At 44.0% G+C, this 25,902-nt stretch overlaps 2 protein-coding genes across 4 annotated transcripts; one reads left to right on the forward strand and one right to left on the reverse strand.

Moving 5' to 3' along the window:
* Positions 1-570: 570 nt before the first annotated feature.
* Positions 571-2,400, forward strand: LOC142768824 (17-beta-hydroxysteroid dehydrogenase type 6-like). The gene is made up of 2 exons (XM_075871124.1): positions 571-699; positions 1,920-2,400. The coding sequence occupies exons 1-2, from the start codon at positions 587-589 to the stop codon at positions 2,398-2,400; spliced, it is 594 nt and encodes a 197-aa protein (XP_075727239.1). The 5' UTR covers positions 571-586.
* Positions 1,303-24,798, reverse strand: LOC119165212 (pancreatic triacylglycerol lipase). Of its 3 annotated transcripts, none has more exons than XM_075871122.1 (12): positions 24,385-24,798; positions 20,790-20,997; positions 17,894-18,231; positions 17,244-17,390; positions 16,035-16,143; positions 13,182-13,328; positions 11,881-12,097; positions 10,112-10,293; positions 7,699-7,819; positions 6,509-6,703; positions 4,503-4,649; positions 1,303-2,655 (listed from the first exon to the last, which is right to left on the reverse strand). In XM_075871122.1, exons 2-11 carry the CDS (start codon positions 20,887-20,889, stop codon positions 4,523-4,525), a joined length of 1,683 nt encoding a protein of 560 aa, XP_075727237.1. In that variant the 5' UTR covers positions 20,890-20,997; positions 24,385-24,798; the 3' UTR covers positions 1,303-2,655; positions 4,503-4,522. The 3 variants fall into 3 exon arrangements, with proteins under 3 accessions (XP_075727237.1, XP_075727238.1, XP_037273293.2); XM_075871123.1 differs by having other exon boundaries at positions 17,894-18,268; positions 24,385-24,794; XM_037417396.2 differs by lacking the exons at positions 20,790-20,997; positions 24,385-24,798 and having other exon boundaries at positions 17,894-18,381.
* Between the last annotated feature and the right edge of the window lie 1,104 nt (positions 24,799-25,902).

Raw genomic sequence — 25,902 nt, forward strand, 5'->3', positions numbered from 1 at the left:
GTCCTAGCCTGCTTACTTCAAGTAAACTTGCGAAGTGCCCACTTGGACATCATTCTTTTGCGAATCGGTGAAAGGCCCACTATACACATCTTACTTTCTTGATGATTGTGCTGCTGCTGATGATGATCAACCATTTCTGCGCACTTTCTGATGGGTCGACCTTTACAGCACCCACCTAGCTGTTACGCATTCCGCATGTTTTGACTCCTGGCAAGATTTTACGATGCTGCCTCACAATATTACACGCGTTAAGGAGACTACTTCTATATGATATTCATATAGTGCATTCTTTCTGTTGTTTTTTTTGTATGTTTGAAGCAGTTTTAAGCAACAGCATAGCTCTGGGGTAGGACACCTCCTTGTCACCTGCCTGGTTACGATGCTAACTCAAACTGGTGTTTTTATAATTTTATTTTATTGGCCTTTCTCAATTTTCTGCTCATGGAAAACGCTGATTTTTCGTTAACAGTCGCCGAAGCCCACACCGCAATTTCCGTGATGTTATGTTATCGCGTTAAAACATGAAACCGTTTTGTTTTGTTTTTTGTTTTTGTTTTCGCACACAGGCAGGCTCTCCCTTCCTGGAATGGTGATTGGGTCTGCGACCACAGCTGCCCTGTGCAGCTATGCGGATGGTCTGCGACGAGAACTGGCCAAGTTCAACATTCAAGTGTGCACTGTGGAGCCAGCTTTTTACAAGTGCGTCTCCTTCAGCATATTTTTATTTTATTTTTTTCAATGAGAAAAGCACGTGTACCATTGTGACCACCTAAAACGTGGATTCGCTAGTCACGAGGACATTCACTGTTATGCAAGTGCCACTATTAACGCAAGCAATATGAAGAACAGTTCGTGACTGTTTGCCGATATCTTCTGGTACCTAAACAGGCAACATTTTATTCGAGAAATTTAGAAACTTAGAAGACACCTGCGGATTATTAGAACGTTTCTCGAAACAAAATGGCAGAATAGCGGTAAGAATGGAGTAGTAAAACCAAGAGGGCTTGGCAGTGTATCGATTGTGTTTCCGTGTATGACAGTGTGGCGCATTTTGTGCTGTTCCACCATTATCCTAATGAACCGACTAGTTCACCTAATAACCCTTGTTTTAAGGCTAATTTGGACAGTCTATACTGCGGTGATAAGTATTACACACGAAAAACACAGGTGCAGTGAAGTACTTCCAAGGTATCTTGATACAACCAGCAGCCATTACTTCACCCAAGAACCGAGTATCACTCCGTAAGTTGGTAAAGTTTTCTTTCAGAACCCTTCAATTCAGGCTGGTGATCTGGCCATCAATTTGTCTTTTTTTTTTATTGTGAGCGTATTCTTGCGTGGAATCATCCCCCACTCACGGCAACTTAAATATTACACATCACAATTCACCTTGTAGCTATACGAATAAAAATTAACACAAGCGACCTCGACTATAGTCTACGTAACAACTACAGTCTACAACTCCATCTATCTTGCAACTAGGAACCACCTCAGCGCTATAGCGCGAAACCCTGGTCATGCAGTTCACATAACATTTGCAACAACACGGGAAGAACAGGATACTCTAACTAAAAAGGCGTACTAATATCATTTTTCGTTTAACTTTAGGAAATTGTCTTACTCCTCAAAGGCGAAAACTTTACTGAGGGTCGCTAAAGCGAGCTATCGACTTTGTACAAACCCAGGGGTGTAGCAAATGCTTGATTGTACATACTGTTTTTTCAGATGGTCTTCGATTGAAATGTCCCTCCGCTCATTGCACTTGCTTCGTCGTAGCACTTCAAATATCACAACTACACATGCCACCGATCAATGGTGTCCTTTGTACTGAATGCTTCCCAATGTTCCTCTCTTCAAAAAAGTTTCAGCTCTCATCACACTCATTCTTTTCTTCTCATCCCCCGCGTCCACATATGCAGGACCCAAATGACCGACCCCACGGAAGTCACTCAGGCCCTCAATGACGTCACTCACAAGCTGCCCAACCTGGTCAAGGAGGAGTACGGATGTTCCTACCTGGACAACTTCACGTTCACCTTCGCCAAGAGGCTGAGACGATTCTCGCGTCAGAACTTCGACGAAATCTCCGCGGCCGTCGCCAAGGCTCTGCTATGCAGCGAGACCAACGTGCGCTACCGATGCTGCGGGATGCGCCAGTCTCTCACCTGGACCGTGCTCGAGTTCTTGCCGCTGAAGATATGCGACTTCTTCCTCATCCTGCAGTTCACCCCCAGAGCGGCGCTCGCTGGCAACATCCGGGTGAGGAACATCATCGTCCAGCCGCTGCCCAACGATGATCCGGCCGTGACGACCAGCGATAACAAACCGCTGGACCACATGGAGACCGTGCAGCCCACCTTCCAGACACCACCGATCATAAAGCCTCAATACCGCTTTTAGAAGCACGTGCATTGGCCGAGTCTTGGTAATCGAATGGTCGCACAATCACTTCACGATTCATATTCTTGGATGACATTGAAGGACCTCATCGAGCGCATGGCACCCGAAAGCTAAGGTGCACTGTATGTTGGAATGTCCAGGAGCAACGGTGATCGAAGATAATGTCCCAAGATTGTTCTTAGAAAGTCCCTGAACGTTTGTAGTTTCTGGTGGGTGATGTGGAAATTCATTGAATGCAGTACGTGTGCGTAGTTTCTGGAAACCATAAAGAAAAATTTTGACGTACGATTAGCCACAGCAGGTTTTTCTGACACAAAAGTGTGAGTGTAAGCCAGTTAAGGACCCCTAACTAGTAAAGGTAACCACGAAGCCACACACTGCACACAAAATGATCGCTTCATGTCTCTTACTGTGCCCCACGTGGTTCTGCGATTATCTTAATGAAACATAATGAAACTTCAGACCATGCAGAAAAAATTATTAGACATGTAGCCAATTTAGATTATTTTTAATCAACACAACTTGTGTGTCGGGACTACGGTATTATTAAAGTGGAATATATGTATATCTTTCGCCTTCTGCGATCCTGCTATTTCTCTTCCACTTCGTTTAAACAATTCATTAAAAATACCGCATGTCTAACTGCAAAAAATGTTTTGTTAGGAACAAGAAGCAGTGATGTTTGGATTGTTCCGATGTTTCGCAATAGTTACAAATCTCAAACATTGCAATACAATTTATCAATTATTCTCAATGAATACAGTCACGTAAACAGTTTCTCATTAAAAGAACTACGATCCTTTTTTGTAAATATAGGCTAACTTTTTCACGTTGTAAAATGTGCTGTCTGTACGATAGTACAATTTCATTTTTCTTTCAGTATGTGCATCCATGCTGTACCGTATAGGTTAATGATATAATTCTGTGTGTATAAATTTGTTTGTCTGACATGGGATGTACATTGTATGATGCAACACATACACAAGGAGCAAATTTGTATATATCTTCTCTGATATTTCCATCATTTATTTATTTTTATTATTTTATTTTTTGGCAATAATGGTGTTATGGTTGCTGGATTTTTCTTTTGTTTTTTTTTTCTTTGTCTTTTTTTTCTTTTTGCTCGCGTCCATGTAACCTTCTGTGCGATGCTGGTATCAGGATGTTTCGTAGGAATGTATATATACGTTTTTATTACACCGTATTTGGTATTGCATTGTTAGCTTATGGTCTTTATTGTTATACACATCTTTGTCATTGTCTCACCTGCCTTTTATAGGGTTCACTGGCCTCGTCAAGCTGTCAATAAACAGCTTTTAGCCAGTGAACCTCTCCAGAACCTGTTTTTTTCTGGGAAAATAAAATGATTTGATTTGATTTGATTTGATCTTCGCGAGTCAGCGAGTTTACCGCCATCTCAATTCATTTATTTTCTTCACTTTACTCGTTACAATGAGATGCAAAACAAAGTGAGATTTTTTCAAGCCTAATGAAGATACGTTAATGGGGTTTTAGTCACCATAGTTCTCGTCTGTATCACAAGTAAGCAGGAGTGTATTACTTCAGTCCAGACATTGCTGTGACACAGCCTTTCAAAACGCTTAGATTTCCCGCCAAAGTTGTAACTTGCTTGCCACAACATAAAAGATTCTTCACCAAAGCTACATCTCAGCATTGGCGAAAAGTGTTTTAAACTTTCAAAAAAGATTGTTATAGTGATTGAATTATAAGAAAACTTTTTGGACAGCACTGGAAAACACATGACAAGAAGAGAGCTTAACTTCACAATTGCATCTTTCATACGTTAACTATTTGTTCATAAGATATGCCAGATAAAACAAACTTACTATGGTGCCATTCTTCTGCAATGTTCAGCTGATGTGATACCTGGCTATTCCAAGTGCTTTATTCGCAGCATTGCAAGAAAAATAAAAAATACCTTGCTTAGTAAGAGGCAGTAGATTTACTCGGGACACACAGTTTGCAGCCGATGTGTACTGGTGCCACTTCCCTTGATTTAATTGGCCAGCTTATTGCCACAACCGTATTTTAGCACAAAGCGTTATTCAAATTCGAAAATTATTTGAAATAAAACGTGTCACCGTTGTGAGTCGTGGGAATCTCAGAGTTCCATTTCATCGTCATCGCCTATGCATTCGTCGTGAGGTTGAAGAACCAGGTCCCCTGGGACAAGCGGCATTCCTTTGCGTCCTCCCCTGCAAAACTTCCATGTCTCGGTGCGTCTCGTCCTGTGAATTGGGTGGCAGAACAAAGAAACCTATATCAGAGCGCGAGCGGGTGAGTTGAGTTTCGCAACTCTACCATGATCCCCTCGGTTGAGAACATTACCCGCCTTACTGATACTCTTACTCGGTGGGCCAGCGTGAACTTGCTGCACTTAGCTGCAGTGCCTGCATTCAGCATTCGTGCTTAATGTTTTTTTGTCTGTGATTTTTATTCTCATTTCTTTAGTTCATTTCCCATCTTATTATTCCCATATTTGTGTCCTAATTCTATTCCTTCTTAATAAAGTAGGCGGACGTTACGCTCCTACTGATGGCAGTTGTCTGCCTGCTCACTCCGTATCTCGTTCGTTTTCTTATCATCATCATCATCATCATCATCATCATGATTACCTGCCTGACAACGACCATTGCAGGGCAGATTCCTCTCCCGTGTTTCGCCAATAATCCCGGTTCTTTGCTCACTGTTATCACGTTACACCCGCAAACGTTTCATTCTCATCTGTCCACGGGACTTTTTGTCTCCCCTACACATGTTTGTCTTCTCTTGGCATCCATTCAGTTACTCCTATTGAGCAGCGGTTATCATGCCTGCGTGCTGCATGCCCTGTCAATTGTCATTTCCTCTTATTGATTTCAAATAGGATGTCCTTCGCATCCGTTGGTATTATTATATATCATTGTTTGTTTGCGATTTTCTTCACATCCCTTTGTTATCGCATATATCGATGTGTGTGAGGAACATCATTCGGGATGATGATGATGATGATGATGGTGGTGGTGGTGGTGATGATGATGATGATGATGATGATGATGATGATGATGATGATGATGATGATGATGATGATGATGATGATGATGATGATGATGATGATGATGATGATGATGATGATGCGGTGGCGGCGGTGGCTTAAAAGTGTGTCTTACACCCATTATGGGGGATTGGCCAAGAAACGAATACCTAGATAGAAGGGATCATCTATTGATTGCATAGGCAATGCATTATAAAATGGGTAAAATAAATTACTTTTACGGCCATCTGTTTCTTTTTCCTCGTAGTCGATTGCCTTGGTCACTCCGAAAGCATTCTCCCCCTAGATTGGCCCATCCAAGATCAAGCTACGTTCTCACGTGGTGACGTCTTGATGTAACTTCCCGTTACCTAGCGTCATGATGACACAGTGACCTCACATTGCGTGTTGCCATGCGATTACGCCAACGCACTACATCATCGCTTGGTACATGTAGGCCGATGTCACAATGATGTCAGAAATTGTGGTGATCTGTGCTGTAGTGTCATGACGTCATCACTGGATTTTGTGCACTCCTTCCTGTTGACACCGACGTTGACGATCAATTTTCGCGTTTAACAGAGAATCAGGTTTTCCCATAATAATATTCTGGCCGACTGAGTTGTTCGCCTGCTTTAGCCAAAGATCTTTGGTGGGGCAGTTGGTTCATCATGCTAAGCTTGAACAGCATGACTGAACATGGACAGAGAACACGAACACACGCACACAGTGTCCGAAAGCTGAGCTTCATAGGTGCGAATCGGATGTCGGGAACGTCGTCCTGCACGCCCGTCCTTCAGGCAAAAAACTTTCGTTGGCTAGTGCCGTTCCGTATGTGAAAGAAAGTTCTCTGTTTGCGCTGAGTACGTTCATGTTCTCTGTACGCGTCCAGCTGCGCTGTTCAAGCTCCCCTTATTTACATCTTGCCTGTTTGTGTCATATTCTGCCTACACAGCGAGCAACGCATCCATTGCCAACGCATTCAACTGAAAATTGTTAAGACATCATCCTAATCATCATCACGTATCACACTCAGTAATGAAGACAAGTAATGAAGGGTGCACGCAGTCTCGCCTTTTCGAGAGCACGTGCATATCTAGCGGCCTAATCTTGAAGTAGAGGATTCGGGGCACAGGTCCCGTTCTTTCGCTGTCTCGCCGTCGACCAGCGAGTGTGTTCCAGTGGAATGTGACATTTTGCACGTCAAACAGTCTCTTCTTTGTCGTTAGCAGAGAGGTGTATTTCACGCCGGGCTTCTTGCTGTATGGACTGCAAAGAGAAAATAATAATAAAAGCTTCGGGGTCACGTTCATGATTCCAGTAATAGGAACACGCTGGAGATCATTGCACATTGAAGGAAAACGCACGCACGCGTTTCTTAGCGAATTTTACTGCTCAAAAATAAAATCTCTCCGAATTTTAAAGTCAAGAATCGGTGGTGAGGGCGTAGGGACAGAGGGAGACAAAGGTAAAGTCATAGGCGTGATGTTAAAAACGTAGCGCTTTGCACGTGTTGATATGGCACACTGTAGTTTTATAGCGCACGTGAAAACACGGACAGGGAAAGAAAGACGTGACAGAGGCCCCTACTTTATTCAGAGAACAAACTAAGTTTATTCAGAAAACAGGGAACTACGCAAGGAATAAATAAAATAAATAGGCAATATCTCTTCGCAACCATCGTGATTACGCGTGCTTTGCAAATTCACATACCTTTGCGTAGATGAGCTAACTGCATATAAGGGAGAGCAATCGGCAGTTTCGAAATTGAGTCATCTACCAGGCTATCAATCACTTCAGCCTTGGTAACTTCGCGCATCAGCCAATATCTGCAGGTACTGATAACTGAACATTCATGAAAAATGGACATGCACATGGTATCGAATACGTCCGTTGTGCTGGCACCGGAAAACAGCAATGTCTCGGTTCTTCGATGCTCACTGAATTAATTGAATGACATGCAAAAGACTTCCATGGAATCAATGCTAACAAAAAATGGGAAACGTGTCACTTAAATTGCTCACATTTTCAACAAAGTCCAGGCTCAGGAAAACCGAATGCATGCGATACGCCACAACTTCTCACAAATATCACGTTTTCAAACATGTAGACAAGTGGTTTCGAAAAATGTCACACTATGTTATCGCCCTCCATGAACATGTCAACATCAAGGAATCATTCCAACGTATTTCAAGAGGTACTTGTGGACATCGTGAACGACGTGCAAGGCATCATTGGGAACTCAGTGGCTTAGCCTGCGGTACCTTTTGTGCATCCTGATGGCAATATTCTGGTCCACGCCTGGCAGTGTCAACTGGACGTCGCCAAAGAGATCCCATAGTGGCACAGACTTTGTGGTCTTGACGATTATTTGGTACTGAAACACTTGAAACATCATTAAAATGAAACGCAGTCAGACAAACACCCCACGCGCTTTTCCCCATGAAACAGTCAGTCCTCTTCAGAAGAAACGCAAAATCTTTTAGGCTTCACTGATGCACGCTATGTTTCCTTGTATTTGCTTAACTCAAAAGAGAACTGCTGTGTTGATACGATTACAATTTATTCACTAATTTGTGTAGCTTCTTTTGTAACTACCGTGACGAACAGTCTGAAACCCACCGTAGAGCAAGTTTTGGACCGCTATGCGGCTTCGGAAGTGAGGCGTCTGTGCTCAGTTATAAATATAACTTATCGGTATAAACTATTGTGATCACAGTTGACAAGTTTTAAGGACAACTTTCTAAGTGCATTGCAGTTTGATATGATTATGACAATTATAACTAGTAACAAATCTTGGTAAACCATAAAGTGTATCCTCGCCATCGCTTACCAACAATTGCATTGGCGTAAAATTCACTGTTCTTTGCACGTTCAACGCTTCGGAAATCTTTCTGACTATTTAAGAAATTTAGTTCATTCTAAGTGTCTGTTCTTTCTATCTCATTTTTGCACTGTAGGCAATGCCACGTATATTACAGCACCTTTCTTCGGGTTGAGTTAAATTAAAACTCAAGTTTGTTTTTTTTTTGTTTTTTATTCTGCAACAAGACGGGTAAAATATATACGTGAATATCTTGAGGGGTCCTGGTTCCTTAGTTAAGTCAGCAGAAAAGCATGCGGCTAAAGATTGCCCACTACGAGAAAGATGAGTGGATCGCAAAGGGTTGCTACAAAAAGATGCGATTCAATGAAGACATCATCATCATCATTGTCATCGTCAGACTGACCACGCCCACTGCAGGTCAATGAAGGCATAAAGAGATTTTAAAAAGTTATTCACCATAGCACATTACAATATAAATAATAAATATAATAATAATAATAATGAACACTGTTCTCTTGGTTATGTACTTGGTGTGCCAATGCTGTCTTTTTTTGATGGGTTGTTCAGAAATGTAGGCAATTGACATTTAGCGTTTCATTTTTGCATCTGCTTCTGCATTTCGACACATACCAAATTTTCGGATGGCGTAGGTTACAACTGCGGAGATTCTTTCTACCTTTGCTTGGATTGTAATGGCATAATCATTTGTAGATGCCCCAAGTTTGTATAAACGACCAGGATGTGTTCGTGCAATTATTACCTTTTTCTGAGAAGCAAGTGCCCAATCTAGAAGTTCATCAAGAAACGCAAAGCTGACCCATTACAACAAAAAAAATGACAGCTCCATGACTTTGACATTCACTAGTTCTATCTACGCATTGAAAATACGCAGGTGATATAAGTACTACCTCATAAAATTTTTTTATGAAATGACTGCGTGTCATGGTTATGAACGAAAAGATTTTTACACATGCTACTTACTCATTCTTAGCCCTTTCTTACTTACTCATTCTTAGCCCATTCTTAGACATGCTACCTACTCATTCATAGCCAGGAGTGAATCCGGGTGACTAATATATGAGTAAGCTGAGTCTGCGTGAGTCCAGTTCAGGAACATTTACGTGAGTGTGAATCCCATTGAGTCCAGCTCAAGAAAGTTTTGGAGTGTCCAAGTCTGACTGAGCCGTGGGTACAAAATATAATTCTCGAGTGAGTCTGGGTGAGCTTCACAAGTTCTGCCGACCTAAGCACATGTCATGAATGAACAAAATAGCTTGCTTCAAAAGTATAACAAGGTCAACCTCCCAAGTACCTCTAGGTCTCAGGAAATCGTTTGGTCCTATGCATTTTCTTACGCGGCAACGCTGAATTTTAAACTTTTTTTGCATGTTCCTTGATAACATTAACTTTACTTAATTGATAAGCTCCTGAGTGGCTTTGATAACAATTCTTGTGTTCTAACTACCACATACCAAGATCACAAATTTTATTTGTTTTTGTGGCTTTGTGGGAGTACTTAGGTAAACTTGAGAACAGAAAACTGATCGCCTCAGTACGCATAACAACTACTAATTTGACTGTAAACGCTAAAAATGTGAACGATTTCGGCAATCAGAGAGTGCCCTGCCCATTGCCACTGAAGACCTGCGTCTCCCATCTCACAATAAATGATTTTCCATTCATCTATTCTGCCTTCATGCTCTTAAGGCATTTGTGACCTCGGTTCCATTCCCTTACACACTGTATGTAGGCGTCTGTGTACGCCACCACAATTCAATGCACTTCAAAAAATAGCTCTCTCTCTCTCTAAGTATTGCGTAGAAAAGCAAAGTTCCACTCGCATAACTCACGGCAATATGGCGGCTCAGGATTTGTTTTCAGGTAAAGCTTGAGAGAGTTTCCTTGGGCGCGCTCGCTGCTTCTCCTCCGAGGTAGTCGGCGTGCCTTGTCAGCGAGAAAGCCCATGACGGCACATCGGCCCCGACGGGAGGCACAGCCTCCACAGCGGCCAGCAGTGAATTCTTCCCACGACCTGCATCGAGCCAAAGAGGAATTGCCTTGTCAGAACCTTGGATTCAACGACAGGTGGCGTTTCAATAATTTTCTGTCTCTTCAACGTTCCAAAGTTCGCCTGAGCTGCTGCCTCGTTTGAAACTGAGGACATTCAGTGATTAACAATGACATTACTTGGTCAGGGTTTGGTCATTAGTTTGCCAGAAGTCTCTCACAGAGGAAAAATAAGTTACGCAGGTCCAGAATGAACGTAGACAAGTCCTTGCACACTCTTTTGGTCAACTAAAAGCCAGCTCCTGACCGTAGGTCTGCAATCTCACTCTTCAGTCGACTCCCTCCGGCTCCCTCAAGTTCAGGAGCCATGCGTCAGAATCTGAGTGAGTGCGGGTGAGTAAACTTCTGTTGAGTGTGAGTATGCGTCAGTCTGGTTCGGAAAAATTATTGTGAGTCTGATTTAAAGCGAATACCGTTGAGAAAAATATTTGTCAGTCGGAGTGAGCCTGAGGCACAGCGTTTATATTTCTTGACTCGAGTGTGAGTTAGCTCCACTTTTTTTCTTTACAACCTATGCTCCTGACCAAGCATTCTCTCGGTTGGTGACAGAACGTTTGGTGTTACTGTCATAGCCAGAACTGCAAGGCAAAATTGGGACTTGATGACACGAAGATAAAATAAATATCTGAAAACAATGGGCGTTGCTAGCACCAATGTTTCAACAAGCAGTCGACCTGTCACGGTTGTTGCATTCAAGAAGACAAAACGATCTGTGGAAACGTTCGCGACAACGAAACACACTCTTTTCAAATTATATCGTATCTGGTACGTCAGTGGTTTTCGAGAAAATTACTTCTAGGCTGCTAACATTACAAGTTGTTTAAGGCAATTCCAGAGAACAGGCGTTATGCGGTGATACCAACAACGTGTAGAAACATTTCAAGTGCAAATTAAGAAAACTCCAAATAATGCGATGTCTTATCATCACCATGATTCACATAGTGAATACAACAGAAACTTCACAATATCTTTCTCTTCAAATTACACTCCCACTGTTTTCGATGGCCGATTGAAACGGGAAGCTAGAGGTGCGGAGCTGCTGGTGGTAAGAGCTACGTGAGTGTGACAGTGTTCGCTGGGCATGGGGGTTTTCATTCTGTAACCAGACGTTCAGCCTGTGGTTCCCGGTGACACCGATGGAGCGCTGCAGTCGTTAGTAACGTGCACCCATCAGCTTCAGCCACATCGTGGAGCGTTGCACGTGAACGCAGTGTTCTGAAGCTACGGCAAGTAGTGCCACTATGACACATACCGAAAACTGCACGCTGAACAGATGCCTGAATAATGCAGTCACCATGTGTCATGAACACTCTAGTTCTCCCCGTCATCCCCTTCCCTTTAAGCAGCCGTTCTGCGAATATAATATTTCAGTTATCGAGCAGTGTGCAATTGAAGCCGTGAAAGGGAATCAAAAGAGACATTGAAAAACCGTTCGGGTCGCGTCTTTCAGATACAGAACTGCCTTTTCACCAAATATGGCGGTGATGGTGAAACATTGTTTCCCCGCAGAAAATGGGCATTCACCCACCTACTGGCTCGATTGTTTTGTTACCTGCAAGCCACTCCTACTGGCAGACACAGCCTCCGATTGATGGTGGCGGTGAAGTAGTCCACAGATCTTTGGTGGTCGCAGGCTGCGAGGCGACGGACGCTCTCCAGCATGCCTTCCAGGAGGAGACTGTTGATGTGTTGCATGCGGCATCCTGGCTGCTTGTTCCCGTTGTTCGGGTAGAAGTCCACGTGACCAACCAGCTGATCAATTCCAAAGCCTGCGCGTGCAGCAAGCACAACAATCTGGCACGCACACCACTCCAACGAAATGATGTCGAGATTGACGAGACAGCTATAGGGATAGAAAAAGGATAGGGATAGATATGGGGACACCCACATACAAAAGTAAAGAGAAGATAGAGAAAGATAGCCATGGTCACCGGAGTCCGAGGACGGGGCACCACTCAGTGAGAGCTCCACGGCGTTAGGAGATGGCGGAGGGCGAGCCGGTCGGCCAGAGTGGCGCTGGCGTCGGAGATCGCAGGGGCACAACCGGTCAACACGGAATCCAGCGAGTGAGTAGAGGAGACAGCTACACTGTGCCAGCCAACGTTTTCTTACTATTGTTATGCTTACAATAAATTTAACATGCATTGTGTGGAGTGAAAGGTCAGGAAACAGATAAAGTAATATTCTTGTCGACCTCTTACAACGAAGCTGTTGCGCAGACCTCGAGCCATTGGCCTCATTGGCGGGGTTACGCTAGAAAAGATCACTTGGACAGGGTGGAAGGGAGGAGGTCTAAGAAAGAAGGCGAGGAAAGGGAAGTCACTTTATCAAGGGGACGTAAGACGAGTGTTTCAAAGGCGAGGAAAAAAATGGACACGTGCAGTGGCTTTCGTAATGCCACAAGAAAGTGGCCTAGCGATATATGATGACGTGTATGATGGATGACGAAGGGTGACATGAGCATGACGTAGGTTAAATTCAGCCAGTCAGTATTCATCCTGTGGTACTTGACCCGCGTGGACAATAGCTTAGCTGTCTGACGACATTTACATTGTCGAATTGGTTGGAACATTTTTTAGCGCTAGAACAACCTCGAAAATGTTATGGTTTCGTATATAGGACCAGTGAAATATTATTGATTACTATTATCGATTAATTGATTGATCGGTTGATTGAGTGATTGATTTATTGATTGATTCGTTCATTCATTCATTCGTTCGTTCGTTCGGTCATTCAATCATTAATTTATTTGTTTTTAGTCTTTTGCCAGTGCTGCAAGCACCCCCGACAGTGTGAAATATAATCACTTTGACGACTGAGTTATTGGCACATCATTATCAAGATCACACCTGCCTTTTTCGTTGAAGAGGCCGAGGTTCGCAATGAAACTGAACGGCAGGCTCGCATCAGAGTGTATCACGTCCACAAAATCTGCGTCGGTGGGATCCAGCCGCACGGCAGGTGGCATGTGGAAAAAGTACGGTCCAGCCGGATCGAGTCCTGGAAATATTCGGCAGAGAAAACACAATCAGCTGTACGCTCTTGGTACTGGAACATACGGAACGCTGGAAAGTCTCTTCGAAGGGCATATACTATTACAAGCACTCGACTTCATTCTGAAATCGATTCTACACCGTTAACTCTGTTCGTTCGCAACTGCAACGAACGTATAGAAGAACGTAATTAAAGGGAAGCATTATTCAGACCATAAATTGGCTGGTCATACCTGATATTCACTGCAACACTATGTAATAAATCGGCTCGCGCAACAAACTTCCACACAAGAACGCTTTAATCTGGACTGCAAACCAACTATAGCTTAGGTGCGCTTTTATTTACTTTTTTTTATTTGCGTTGTATGACCGAAATTCGCGTAATGCTCTCAGATGATTGAAAAAAACGTGGTTATTAATCGTCCTTGGATATTATTTTTGTTTTTATCCTCGTGTTCTAGTAATGATCCTCGCGCAAAACAAGCCTGTTTTTCTCTCATCCGATATCACAGCCATTCTCGCATTTTCGTTTAGGTATATTAATTATAAATGTATCTGTAATAAAGCGGGACCAACCAAAACTTCATATTGAGTTTTGTGTAACCAATCATTCGCTATATCAGGGTTAGTTACAACAAAGTTACACTTCCTTCGGTTGGATAGGGGCGAGAACTTGAACAGTATGTAATACTAATATTTTTTTAGGTTTAACAACCCAGAATCACAATAAGATTATGTGAAACGCCGTAGTAGAGCGTTACGGATATTTCGACCACCGAGGTTCTTTAACTTGCAACTAAACCTAAGTACACCGGCATAAATAGTTTTCGCCTCCATCAGAATTATGGCCGCCGTGTCTGGGATTACATCACGCGAGATTCAGATCAACAGTCGTGCGCCATAATGAATATGCCACCATGGAGGTTCAAGTTTCATTGATTTCAGTGACCTGGTAGTCGAACCAACGCTGTCTGGGCGCACAACCATAGGTGCCAAGCACTCTAACCAATGCGCGACCAATGGGCACATTTAATACTATGTGATGATATATCAGTCTGTTTGCAATAAAACGCTCGTATCACATTCGACCTTTTTTTTTGTTGGTGCTTCGTTCAGAAGTGCCCCGTAACCGCTTCTTCAAAGGTGCTTCGCTCAGACCATTTGAAGTTGCCCTCAACGCCGAACTGAAAGGGCGGCTAGATCTGGGGGAGCTGTGGTCAGCTGGTTTCTGCAACTTGTGTGTCACTAATGAATCTGCCGCAACGGGTTCTTGACTTGTTGGTCAGCAATATTTGCTTGGAGACAAAATAAACGCTCACATGTTTCAGCGTCTCACTACTGGCTGCCTTAATAAGTGCACCTTAGCTCGACTCAAAGAACAGTCTGATCTAGCATGTTGTGCATCCGTTATTGGAATCGTGGTGTGCAAGTCCTGTAAACCTTCGCTATAGCGACGCGACCAGCTTTGACCGCTCTATATATGATCACAGATTCCACAAGACAATGCTTCACTTCATAAACAGCCCCAGTATTAAGAGACGCGTCTAATACACAAAGTATTAGGCCTTAAGCATATCCACGATGTGAATAATGACAGATGGGTGAAGCTCTGGAGAATTATTAACCCTCCGTACACAGCCCACTCAATCATGCAAAGACGTCACAACACGCGTGTACACTATATACAAAGTTGTTTATTAATCACAATGTGCATATCATGCCTATATGAATATCCATACGTATATCCACATGGATACTAATATATAGATATGGGTGTCCATACGTATATTCATAAGATATGAATGAAGAAAAATAGGAAGAAAAGAACGGCAGGCAGGTTAACCAGTCTATATGCAGTCGGTTCGCTACCCTGCGCATGGGAGGGAGATGGGATAGATGAAAGATAGAGAGGAGAGAAGAAATGAATATTCGTACGGATCATAGGGGTATTTATATATGTATTCATGTGGATATAGATATTCATAGTGTGCCACGCCAACAGAGAGGGTACTATAGAGAGGGAACATGGCTCGACTCTAAGGAGCTTCACGCCTTTCAAAAAAGCACTGGCTGAATGAACAATTCAAAATGTGACGTCTGGATCTTACTCCCATGATTGAATTACCGGGATTGTCTAAGTAGGCATACCGAAGACTGCTATAAAGCACTCGACATTACAGCGTGAATCCCAGCGTGTAAAGGGGATGCCACGCACATTTGGCGTCTGATCTCAACTTTGGCACTCATTCCCGGATCTCATGTTGACCATCTGGTTGCTGACGAGAAAACCACACTTATAAAATAATACACCATTGAAATTAGCGCATAGATATGGGTAGCCTATATCGTCAATATTTCTAGATAACACTACAAACAATTTTTAGGGCATAATAAAATCACTGGTGTGGTTTGTGAGGAAAACATGTACTCAAGCAGGGCATTGTGCAGGTCTTTATCGCACATTGCTGATATATTCTAGAGTGGCGTAGTAATGAAGCTTTCCTTTCCTAAGTAATCATACCATGCACTCCTTGCAACGATATGCTTGAAATCACGCTTCAATGGAGCCATTGTTGAATTACTACGGATTAAGATGGAATCACTTGCATCTACTAAGTGGCCAAATCTGTGTCATCCTTTCTTGTAGGTATGAAACTATGATCCCTAAATGGTTGCGTATTCGATGCTAATTATGCCAACAAATGTAATTTACCAGTGATTCTTCCAATCTTATCGATGCGTTCGCCAGCGTAGCCAGCTATCTGTGCTCCAAGGCTGTGTCCGATGATGTGGAAATCCGCTGGGGACGCATTCGTCGCATTCTGAAATGGACAGGTTAAACAAAGTATCGTTTTGAAATCATAATTAAGCTAAATAAGTACACTAAAAAGTGTGATAGAACACTCCCAAGTAAAATTATTGCTAATGCAAACGCTTTACAAACAAACAATATTGTTATGCCTGGTGCGTAGCGAGAGATACGTCTATTCTTCAGCGTGTGTCTCTGTACATATGAGTTTCTCGAGCGTGCGGCATGTTTTGCCTGTCTCCTCGGCTTACAACTTCCTCTTGGTATCGTTGCGATGGCGAAGCCTCGCTTGCTAACGTCTCTCTGCCTCCCATTTCATATCTGCCGATAAATACCACCAAGCCTTCCTTCTATATATGTGATGTAACACCGGCTAATTAATAGCTGATGCAACGCGGTTTCACAGGCTCCTCCTCTGAAGTCATACCACATTGAGCGGTGACCAGCACTACCAGTGGCGGTGTTTGCTAGGCAGTGACTCACTCGCGGTGCTTGCCCAAAAGTGCGACACCTGGATCTTACTCTCATGATTGAATTACGGGTATGGTCCAAGTCGGTACCGCCACCCACAGCGAAGCGGCGAGAAGAAAACTAATGTAGCTCTCGCTACAAAAAGTAGAAGCATAGTTACAGTAAACTTAAAGCATAAAACAAATACTTCTTCCTTACGTTGCATATTTGAAATAAGATAAAAAATGAAAGAACTCGGCCATGAACTCAGTTTAACTGGTACCGGAGCTTTATTGTTGGTACCTATCATAGAAAGGAGCAGCGCATCCAAGATGGTACAAAGCCAATAAGGGAAAAACCGTTGAGAGCAAACTACAAAAAGATACAGAAGACACAGACGAGTGCTTAACGGAACAAAGATAATGACCCATCACACCTACAATTAGCACTGAGTACAAGTGCTTATGCGTCGTTCGCTCTGTCCCGTCTTCTCTGTACTATACCCTTCGATTCTGTGTAGCATTAATGATCCCGCCATCCAACTTTCTTCTGTTTTTCTGCCAAATGCTGCTATATAGCTCGTGCTTTTGAGGATATTTTATGCCTACAACCAATGAGTAATTGCAATCACTTAGACACTTCGTGAATTCACAGAGCTCTCACCTGCAATGTAGATATAAGCAAGGCGAGTTCGGCCCCAACCACCCTCGTGTTAGCCGTTGCCCTTGTGTACGGTGGTCCGTTGCCTCGGCTCCAATCAACCACGATCACGTTATAGTCGTCATGCTTCAGAAACTCGTCCTTCATCGTCTGTGGCAAAACAACAAAGAAAATTCATTCACTGTACTTCTCTACCCACCAGAACATGTAACGACAAATCAAAAATAAGTTTATGCATGTAAACTCACAAATCTTTGGGGGTCATGACATCACTATCACACTACATTGCGTCTCATAGCGTGACGTCACATGACGACGTCATCGCAGCGTCGCTTGGTTAAAGGAGGGCTAACTATAGGGAGACAGTGCAAAAACAGGTGAGTTGCAGCAAGCTTGCATTGCCTCCGATCTTGGAGGCAATGCAACACCGCGTGAGGCGCAGAAAGTTTTAGAAAAGACGGTAAAAGATAACTACAAATGAACAAGGAATAAAACAAGGATTGCTTTTGTTTTCGAGAAGTCTAAAGGAAATGCATGACAAAATCTTTGAGTTTTTCATTGTTACTGCCGTTTCTTTCAGCTCGCTCAGAAGAAAGTTCAAGTATGAATCAACTAGCCAGCAATGAATATTTCTGCATCTACGTAACACTTACATTCATCCACTTGCCGACCTCCTGCGAATCCATGAACCCGTGCACAATGACCTTGGTCTTGAGCGAGCCGTTAAAGAAGGAGTCCTCCACTGGCCCAATCATGCCATCGGCGCTGAGAAGCTCCGGCTCGTTCGGGTTGCGCTTTGTGAACAGCAAGAACCGCGTGCTGATCCGATCCCTGTCATCAGGAAGCACGTTGATTGGTCGATGAAGCACGTGGTAGAAGCTGTCGTCGTTCTCGAAGCAGCCGAGACCGCGCATACACTTGCTTGACGATGATGACGACGACGACGACGACGACGATGAAGACGACGATGACGACGTGGGCGCGGCGCCCACTGCCGAGATGGAGATGGGACAACAGCTGACCGTGAGCTTAGTGGGACGGTCGGGGCCGACAGCGCAAAACAAGAAACAAAAACGTAGTCTGAGACAAGGACAGACTCTGAAACAGCGCTTCATGGGCAGCAAACATATTTATTAATGGCGTCGCGTGAGACCTTCATGGGTTACCAGAACCAAGATGTTTCGATTCTGGTTAACTTCTTTGCTGTTTCCTTATTTTCCCCCCGCATTCTCTTTCTCTCATTCTCTATCTCTTTGAAAAGGCAGTTTTGTGCAAGCTGATAAATAATGATGTATAAATGAGTGCCAAATGACCTCTAGACAAAGCGAAAAAGGCCACAATACAAGCTAATATACCAGGTGAAGGTTTTCCTAAAGAATTCGCAGTCATATATGAGAAGCGAAAACACGTGTTCACCAGTAACTCGACCATAATTAATAATATGTGGGGTTTAACATCCCAAAACCACCATATGATTATGAGAGACGCCATAGTGGAGGGCTCCGGGAATTTCGACCACCTGGGGTTCTTTAACGTGCACCCAAATCACGGTGCACACGGGCCTACAGTCGACCATGATTATTCATACCTGAACATCGAGGTATTTAATCTTTGTTTTGTGGAAGGTGACAAAAGAACTTTGCACGTAGTTATTACTAGAATTCACAATGTAGGATGCTTCAACCACCTCTTGTACCAGGTGGTCTCTGTGACGTGGAGGATGTCTCTATGATGCCTATCACTCTTCTAAGATTCCAAGGGCATTGTACGTCCAGGAGATCAGACGACGCGAGAGCTGGTTAAAGCGTTCTTCGTGTCAGCTAACGTAAATGTGTGACGCATACACATGAATGTGCAATGAATTTAACGGTAAAGTATTACACTCTAGGTACGTCGTCACTGGAACATTTCGTTGTTACATCAGGGCTGAAAACCCATGGATATACTTATACACATTGCATGACATATGGGCGGTCACGTTTCTATATAGTGGCTTTTGGAGCTTCCGTCTTGGCTGTGGGCCTTCTTCCGGCGGAAAGAATTGAGGTTTGGCGTATACCTCACAATGCATAGAACAAATAACTGGCAACACTGCTTTCCCATCTATTCTTACAAAGCGCATGGAAATCTGACGGCATTGATGCAGGGTGATACTATTACTCTCTATAGACGAAAGCGCACAAAGGGGGGAATGGTGAAAGCGGGATTTCAATGGTCCTTTGCTAGAATGCACACCGAAAGTGAACGCGCGAGAGCCTAGTGAATGAAGGGGTGGACGTGAAGCACACATGTGTACCGGATGGTGTTCCCAATACAAGCCAAAACATACGTCCTGCTATGGTAATGTCCAAACCTGCGCTCGGACGCTAGCCTCCCCTACTGCAAGCCGTCCTTCTCTACAGTCCCCCGACCTCCAATGACAATCGGCTACTTGAAAGCACACACAACAAAACTCAGCGTCAGTTCACACTGAATAAAATCCTTGCAGCACGCGTAAGATAAATGCACACGAGCCAGGTGTTATGCCTTAAGGCGCGTCTGCATCAGAATAAAAATAATTTGCCTTTTTGTCTAAAGACCCTAGGCGCTCCCTCAGAATTTAGGCATTGGACTGAGCACTATGTGCGTAGTGCCCTTGCCGACAGCATTTGATTATCATAAACTAGAGTAAAATTTTGCGCTAGTGTCTGTGGAGCACATGGTACTTCAAATAACATAGAATATATGAGTAGCACACGAATATGGTTGAGCTTCGTTCTTTCGGCTTCATTTGGCTTCGTGTGGCTTGGAGCAGCTTTGTCGCTGAAGTTCAGCAAATGTTCAGCAGTCCCATTTCGCCACCTTGACCTTTTCAGGCGGACCATATTAGGTCAGCTCACCAGGTTCTCAACGAAACGAAATTTATAACACTTAAGTAAATAAAGCGACAAGTGAGTTTCATGACCAAAGCAAGGTAATTTACGCGACTTGGTAAATTTACGTAATACCCTATATATTCCCCATATTAGCTGAACCATCACCGCTCCACACTTTTCTCCACTAAATATTCTAGGAAGCTTTATACCCTTGCATATCGTGTGCATGAAAGGGTTTCTCACAGTATTCACTAGAGTTAACTCTGCCCCGACGATTGTTCAGAAATTTTGGGACAGTTCAAAACACAATTATGGCTTCGTATTTTGTGTTAGGGCTTTTGTTTCATATAAAATGACGAGCAACCTTGAACATTCCAAGCTGATTTGAATCGATCATCGGAAAGGGTTCAGTGGAAGTCATGTGTTATCGCTGAGCTTTTGCTCAACTTCATCTCGCAAAAAAGGTGCTGCTGACCACATGGAGCCATATGGAGCCAGAAGAACGGAGCTATCGCAAATCTACAAGATGTCCACTCATCATCCTTCTTCTGGCTGAAACGCTGAAACGCTCCCGTAGACGCTGGCAGCAGATTTTCCTCCAATGCACTATTACGAAACTCTAACGTATGCAAGGCTTTGCTTTCGAGACATCTTTGAGTCCACGCGTTTGGGGCATCATTTCGTTCTAACTCACGTGTTCGACGCAGAAGCTTCGTTGCGTGCTCCGTTATCCCGGCTCCGACCACGTGACCCAGGAAGACGACCACATAGACGCGAGCCATTAACGATGCCATTGTTTCTTGACCAGCAACTTGTTCTTTTTGGCGTTAGAAAACAGGCCGGCTTCTGAAAGACGACGTTGGTGCAACAGCTGGTCCAGCCGGCTGCTCTGCTTGCGCTATCTGCGAAAGTTGGAGAGCAACATGGCATCGAGCCGAAAACGTCCTGATACTTCTCTCGTCCTCTTTCACCACGATTTTCCTCTTTTTTATTTGGGTGAGAAGAAGAAAGGGCGAAAACTCGGTTATACCGAATCACACCCACGGAAACTGTCCGTGTGTGTGAGTGGCGGCGTTATTACTTTATGTTTTCTTTTCCAAGCCGTCATTTTGGGCTGGCGAAGTGCACTGACTGTTCCTGTACACTTCCGGACGCATGCAGGTAGGGCTTTTTCACTCATTGATTTATTCTTGCTTAACAGCGCTTACTCTTCTGTTTACTTTGCTTGTTGTACCATGCATAGCCTCGCCCTTCACGCATTTACTATGTGACAAGCATTTTCCGACAGGCCGAACTCCAAACAGAGAAAGAGGTGTGTAAAGGGAAGTTGGCCCGCAACAGTACCGGCGTGTGTTTTCGCCCATTCATTGCTAGGATTGTCACTCAGAGTCATAACACATAAACTGAAGCGAACACGTTTTCAGCGGAGCGAAACGTAACACCGGAAACACAGCCAAACTTTGTCGAAGGGACTAACCCGTGCGGCGCCTTTGAAGAAGTGGTCAGTCATTCTCAATGGTAACCACTTAATAAAACTAGTGTCTATGTAATGTAATGACGCTGGGACATAGCAACAATATTATCTCAAGTTTTATGTCCCAAAACCACGATATTCCTTACGAGAGACACCACAGTGGGAGACTCCGGAAATTTCCACCGCAGCCGTCGTTTTCTTCAACTTGCACTGACATCTGACGGGCACGGGCCCCTACCGTTTCTCCTCCTTTGAACAGTGACCGCTGATACCGGGATCGAACCCGCTACCTTCGGGTCGGTATCCGACCACCGTAACCTGTGATCCATTATGATAGACAGTGCAGCATAGTGTCAATGGAATATCCGTAAGGAACCTATTGTTGAAGTTTTTTCGGAAGACCATAACCAACCAGCTAGTCCTATGTGGTACGAATAAAGTTATCTTTAACTTTTCTCTGTACATTCGTAATTACCAATCGACGGTGAACAGCCACGACCCCTGAACTTTCTATCGGAACGCCACACGTTGCTAAATAATACAATATAAAATTAACAAATTATGTCCAGCATGCCCACGTGCACCCATTTCGTCACGGGGATAAAGTAAGCATTCTCCGAATAAGTGAAACAACTTCACGGCATTGAAGCACCAAAAGTAAAACGCTGCACTTTTATTTTAAAACTCGTGCAGTTCCTAATACTCAACAAATTGCATTCATATGTGAGCCCAAGCACGCCAATCAACCAAAACAATATTTTAATTGTATTTGACAAGTTTGAAACATACTAAATTTCATCCTTTTATCAGTGCACGACTGTAGGCGCAAGGGGCTAAGCAATACATTAAAAATAATCTATATTGCCTAAACACGGAGACAGAGAGATAGATATATAGTATGAAGAAAAGCAGGGAGGTTAACCGGAAAGCTAGTGTCTGTTTTCCTACCCTGCACTGGGAAATGGGAAAAGGGAGACAGAAAAGTGAGGAAGAAAGAATGAGAGAAGGGGAGGAAGGGAAAACAGACACACACTATAGCTTCACAATCGTTTGACGAGGTGGGTCTTTTGTAGAAACTTTAAGATTGCTTTCGTCACTTTTCGGCGTGAAGTTGAAAAGCGGCTAGTCACCACGGCATGCAAACACTGCCAAAAGGGACTGCATCTGATAGCTGTACTGTAGGCACTGACACAAAATATTTTCGATCGTTTCCTCAGCGCCGTAATGCTCAAACACAACACAGTCAGCTCATTCGACGCGGTAATAAAAGGCGTTCGTGTAGAGACACCCCAAGCCACATTCGGTAGACAACGGTTGTTTCAGATCAGAATAAGCCATGTCGAATGGTGAGTCGTAGGCATGGATCCAGGCGTTACTGAATTCTTTCGCGCAAACGTTTCTCAGCCAACTCAGTAACAAATAATAACACGTGCTCTCTGCATGCGTGTTACCAACTTGTAACGGTAAGGAAACGCCTTCTCCCAGTAGTAGCCTAGATCATCATAAAACTACAAGTACTGTTCGGGCTCTTATTCATTTTTATCCTATTTATTGCGCATAGGCCGTGCTATACGGAATCTCTGCAGACCATCTGACTCAACAAATGCACTTACATCAGTGTGTAAGGCCCGAGCTGGCCATTCAGTCGAACGAAACGTACAGACGTCTAAATGAGGGAGTTCCATGCCCTCTTTCAGCGGTGCTATCTTACGCAAGATTTGTTTTGAATATACTGATCATGCGATGGGGATAATATACCGGAGCCCTTGAGGAAAAATACGCCATCTAAAGGGAACTGTGTAGTCATAACAAGTCTTTTCATTTCTTGTACTTGCCACAGCCAAGCAAGGCCTACAGCAGAAGTGACTTGCATATGGTAAATCAAGCCAGTTGCCGTAGATATGTATGCAAAAATAAAAACAGGGAAGTCGAAGACCCATGCAAGTGAATGTTTTGTGCACTCCCGCATCAATAATCAGAACCGAGAGGCACCAGCATCGTTAAATATCATTGTACTACGTGGAGTCTAAGTCGATTCAAAGCTTCCGAACAGTATACGGGGCCTTTATAACTGCCTGTGGTGATCTGTAACATTAAACCATATTAGTTAAAAAGCCCTTCGCAGTATTGTTTTAACTTTGTTGTTGTAAAGAGCTCGAGGTTATCACCTCAGCTACTGCGTTTCTCAATGTTCTGCAGCACAAAAAGAAGAAAAGAATGGCCTCACCGAAACAAACATGACCTAATAAGGAATATATTATATTTAGGGACACAAAGAAAATAACGTGGTACTGGACACTTCTCTTACATGAGTCAGTTTTGGTATCAAACGTTCACACGCACAAACTTCCATCCAAGTTACATCTCACTGTACGGAATAGCTCATAATTTTATATAAGGCTGCCCATTACAGTTTATCGCAAGCGCTTATCTAGTCCAATGCCAACTAAGATGTCTTATCAGTATTGATTTTGCGATATCCTGTCCCAGTAACAGCGGTAGAAGTTTGGAACTTTATAAGCGTAACTCAAAACACCAAAGGAACCAACGAACTGCATAACAAAAGTTTTCGGGCTTTTACGTTCATGATACGATTATCAGGGACACCGAAATGCAGGGCTTTGTAACTTTCGACCACCTGGGGTTATCCGACGTGCACCTAAATTGAAGCACGTAAACCTCAAAATTTCACCGCCATAAAATGGGGCGGCCATGGTCGGGATTTCAACCCATGACCTCGCTTTCTGCAGTAGAGCACAAGGACCTCTAGATACCGCAGCGGGTGACCGATAAACCGTAACGAAGGTCAACGTACCAATCTCCTAATCTCTGTCGTCGCGCCGTTTGAAGCGCATAGGGGCACGACGATGAAGTTCAGCTCTGGACACTGCAGGCTTGACAGTCCATCCAGCGTTGTTCGTCAATTCAGCCACACTGCTCACCCATGCCGCCTCTAGCAGCAATGCACATCCTCTCTCGCCGATCTTCATGACTCCTCAGAAGGAACGCGCACCGGTACATGCAGTCACGCACCAGCGTACGATACACACGCACTCTGCATGGAAGGAAGAAACAGGTTGTCACGTGACGAACCGCCTCTTCTTCTTCGACGGAGACCGCAGCGCAACGACCGCAACGTCGCAAAACGGCAAGGCTGGAATCAGAAGCAGGCCGGTAGTATTAGTAGTGCAGCACTTCAAGACCGCGACGCGCGCCGACCCGCAAAAGGGGGGTTGGGCCGATTCCGGCGGCCGACGGGCAAGAACTGGCAGTCGCCTGACCTACCCTCCTCTCCTTCACTCGCATACCACACCCCTCTCCCACTTCCACCTGTTACCCATTGGGGTAGTGTGCGATCAGCACCCAAAATCAAGACGCCCCAGTTCTGTCCGCTTCTTTCCTTTCCACGCTTTATTAATATTTTCCCTCTCGAACATCCGTTGCGGTGCTAGACCGGCTGCCGGAACGAAGCGGTGGCGCCCCGACAACAACCAGCCAGCATCATTCGTTAGTACGTTATATCCTGCGTCTCGGAAGGAAGGGAAGTCCCTCTGTTTGGAAGCAGATGCAAATAGGCCAGCTGTGCTTAGAGTGAGCGCCGTAATAGATGTCATTAGGTAAGGAGGGCGCAGCGAAATAAGAAGCTCTCGGCAAGCGTTCCACGTAACATGTACTCACTCTTCTCACCCTTATTTTGTACGCATGGAAAAGCTCTGTGTTTATTTGCATACCGGATTATCTTCCTTTGTTTAGTTGCTTCGTAGTTTTTTGTTTTCTTTTATTCTTCTTGCTTGCTGGCTCGTTTGATAGCGGTGCCTCCGTTCATCTCTTCGTTCGCTTGTCTTTGACTCTTTAGCAAAACTGGATAAGGCAATAAAACTCGGAAGCAAATATCAAATAAACCCTACACAGAAAGTGCAACCGGCCCAAACCAGTGCTTTCTTGCGTGAAGGATAGACTTATTTAACAGTTGCGGTGCGTTTACTAAGAGTGGTTTGCATGCCAGAAGCCAGCCCTACGGTGTTATTACATAACATAACGCCTCTTCCGTGTCATGCCATTTGTACCCTCAGACTACAGAGAGTCCGCAGGAAGTCCTCAGGGCTTCCTCCTTTACCCCCTACACCGAGAACACACAAATAACACAGACGGAGAAAAGGGAAACTTGCACTTACGTAACGGTGCATTGTTCTAGATATCCCCTTTCGAAACGACACTGGAGTCATTTGCGGTGCCAAGTCTCGCTTTTGGGTCACGTCCGCCTCGGTCCTTTTCGTGAGTGTTAAAGTCGGGCATACTTTCACTTCATCAATAGGCATTCTTTCGAAGCTTG

This window comes from Rhipicephalus microplus, chromosome 8, assembly GCF_043290135.1.
Source record: "Rhipicephalus microplus isolate Deutch F79 chromosome 8, USDA_Rmic, whole genome shotgun sequence".
NCBI lineage: Eukaryota > Metazoa > Arthropoda > Arachnida > Ixodida > Ixodidae > Rhipicephalus > Rhipicephalus microplus.